The sequence below is a fragment of the Cynara cardunculus genome (genome assembly GCF_001531365.2).
Source record: "Cynara cardunculus var. scolymus isolate 2C chromosome LG 10, CcrdV1, whole genome shotgun sequence".
Taxonomy (NCBI): Eukaryota; Viridiplantae; Streptophyta; class Magnoliopsida; order Asterales; family Asteraceae; genus Cynara; species Cynara cardunculus.
In genome coordinates, this window is record NC_037537.1 from 28,801,251 (window position 1) to 28,802,795 (window position 1,545).

The 1,545-nt window shown below is 29.9% G+C and overlaps 1 protein-coding gene across 1 annotated transcript in view; it reads left to right on the forward strand.

Annotated features, from left to right (window-relative positions):
- The first annotated feature begins 71 nt into the window (after window positions 1–71).
- Window positions 72–1,545, forward strand: part of LOC112518827 (gibberellin 2-beta-dioxygenase 2-like) — a 3,627-nt gene continuing 2,153 nt past the window's right edge. Inside the window, exon 1 of the mRNA XM_025126576.1 lies at window positions 72–445. Coding sequence (XP_024982344.1) covers window positions 72–445 — 374 coding nt within the window. The remainder of the gene's footprint in view (window positions 446–1,545) is intronic.

Sequence of the window (1,545 nt, forward strand, 5' to 3'; positions counted from 1 at the left end):
ATATATATATATATATATATATATATATATATATATATATTGTATTCTATTGGAAGGTAGATTAGATAAAAATGGTAGTAGCCAATCAAATGAGCCCAATTCGGGTGGAAAAGAAGAAGATACCAACAATCGATCTTTCTGCTAAAGAATCACAAGTATCAAAGCTGATTATAGAAGCCTGTGAAGAATATGGTTTTTTCAAAGTCATCAACCATGGTGTCCCTCACCACATTATCAAAACCATGGAAGATGAAAGCTTTCGCTTCTTTCACAAAGCTTTACCCGAGAAACAACGGGTGGGGCCGGCCAACCCTTTTGGATATGGGAACAGAAACATCGGACTTAGTGGTGATACAGGAGAGCTTGAGTATCTTCTTCTTCAAACAAATCAGAACTCCATTGCTAACGCCTGTAAACTCATCTCCAGCGCTCCTTCAAAATTAAGGTATATATATATACATAGAGAGAGAGATTGTGTATTATTGCATGAATTGAAGTAAATTTTAGCATCATGCATTGGCATTCATTCATTTGGATATGATGGAAATAAAAGAGTAGCATCATGTAAATTGTAAGGTATCATGACTGACTCAAATATCAAGAAAGCTACGATATTGAAGAAAAATACAAACGATTGCCAAATTTGAGCTTCTTTAAGATGCTTACCACCTCATCTTAATTTAAATTAATCATTTATAACTTATTTGTCACCCCCTTTTTCTATGTCACAAACCATTTTAAATTAATCAAATACTATTTCATTCTTTTATTTAATCCTACCACCTTAATTAATTAATAGCTTAACGGACAGAATGCAGCATTGGAGTTTTTGTTTTTTCATTCACTAAATGAAATGAAACAAACTTTTCCCTAAAAGATATATATCGTTAAAGGATGATTTATCACAAAAGTTTGTAACAAATTATCTCCGAGATTCTTTGGGTGATCCATTGGTGCTTTCTCACAAAACATCGGTATCTACTGAACCCTTGGTATTACTCTGGATGATTTTTTGTGGGTAAAAGTCAATTATTTTGTAGTAAAAGTAAGATAAGAATCTTTAAAATTGAATATTGGTCAAGAATGAAAATTTGTTACAATAAATGTATTGCATAATTTATATAATTAATAATAGAATTTTCAAAATCAATCAACTTGATTGTATTTATAATTTTTCCTATAGATTTTTCTTTTTATTTAGGAAAAAAGTGTTAGAAATACTGTAATAGATTAAATATAATTAAAATGGTTATATGTGTTTTTAAAAACTAGAATGATTGTTTTTAGTCTTGAAAGAAACCATTGAATAAAAGTAATGGGAAGCTTTGACACTATACAAAAGATAATTAATGACATATACACCTTCTCTAAATCATATATCAAAAATATATAATAAGTCTTGATATTGATATTCACATATGAATAGATTTAAGAGTAGAGAGAGGAAGATGCATTTTCATTTTGTGTATAAAATATGTAAATAGGGGTAGATAGGGGATTGTGTAGGTCATGAAGATGTGTGAGTGAGAGAGAGAGAGAGAGAGA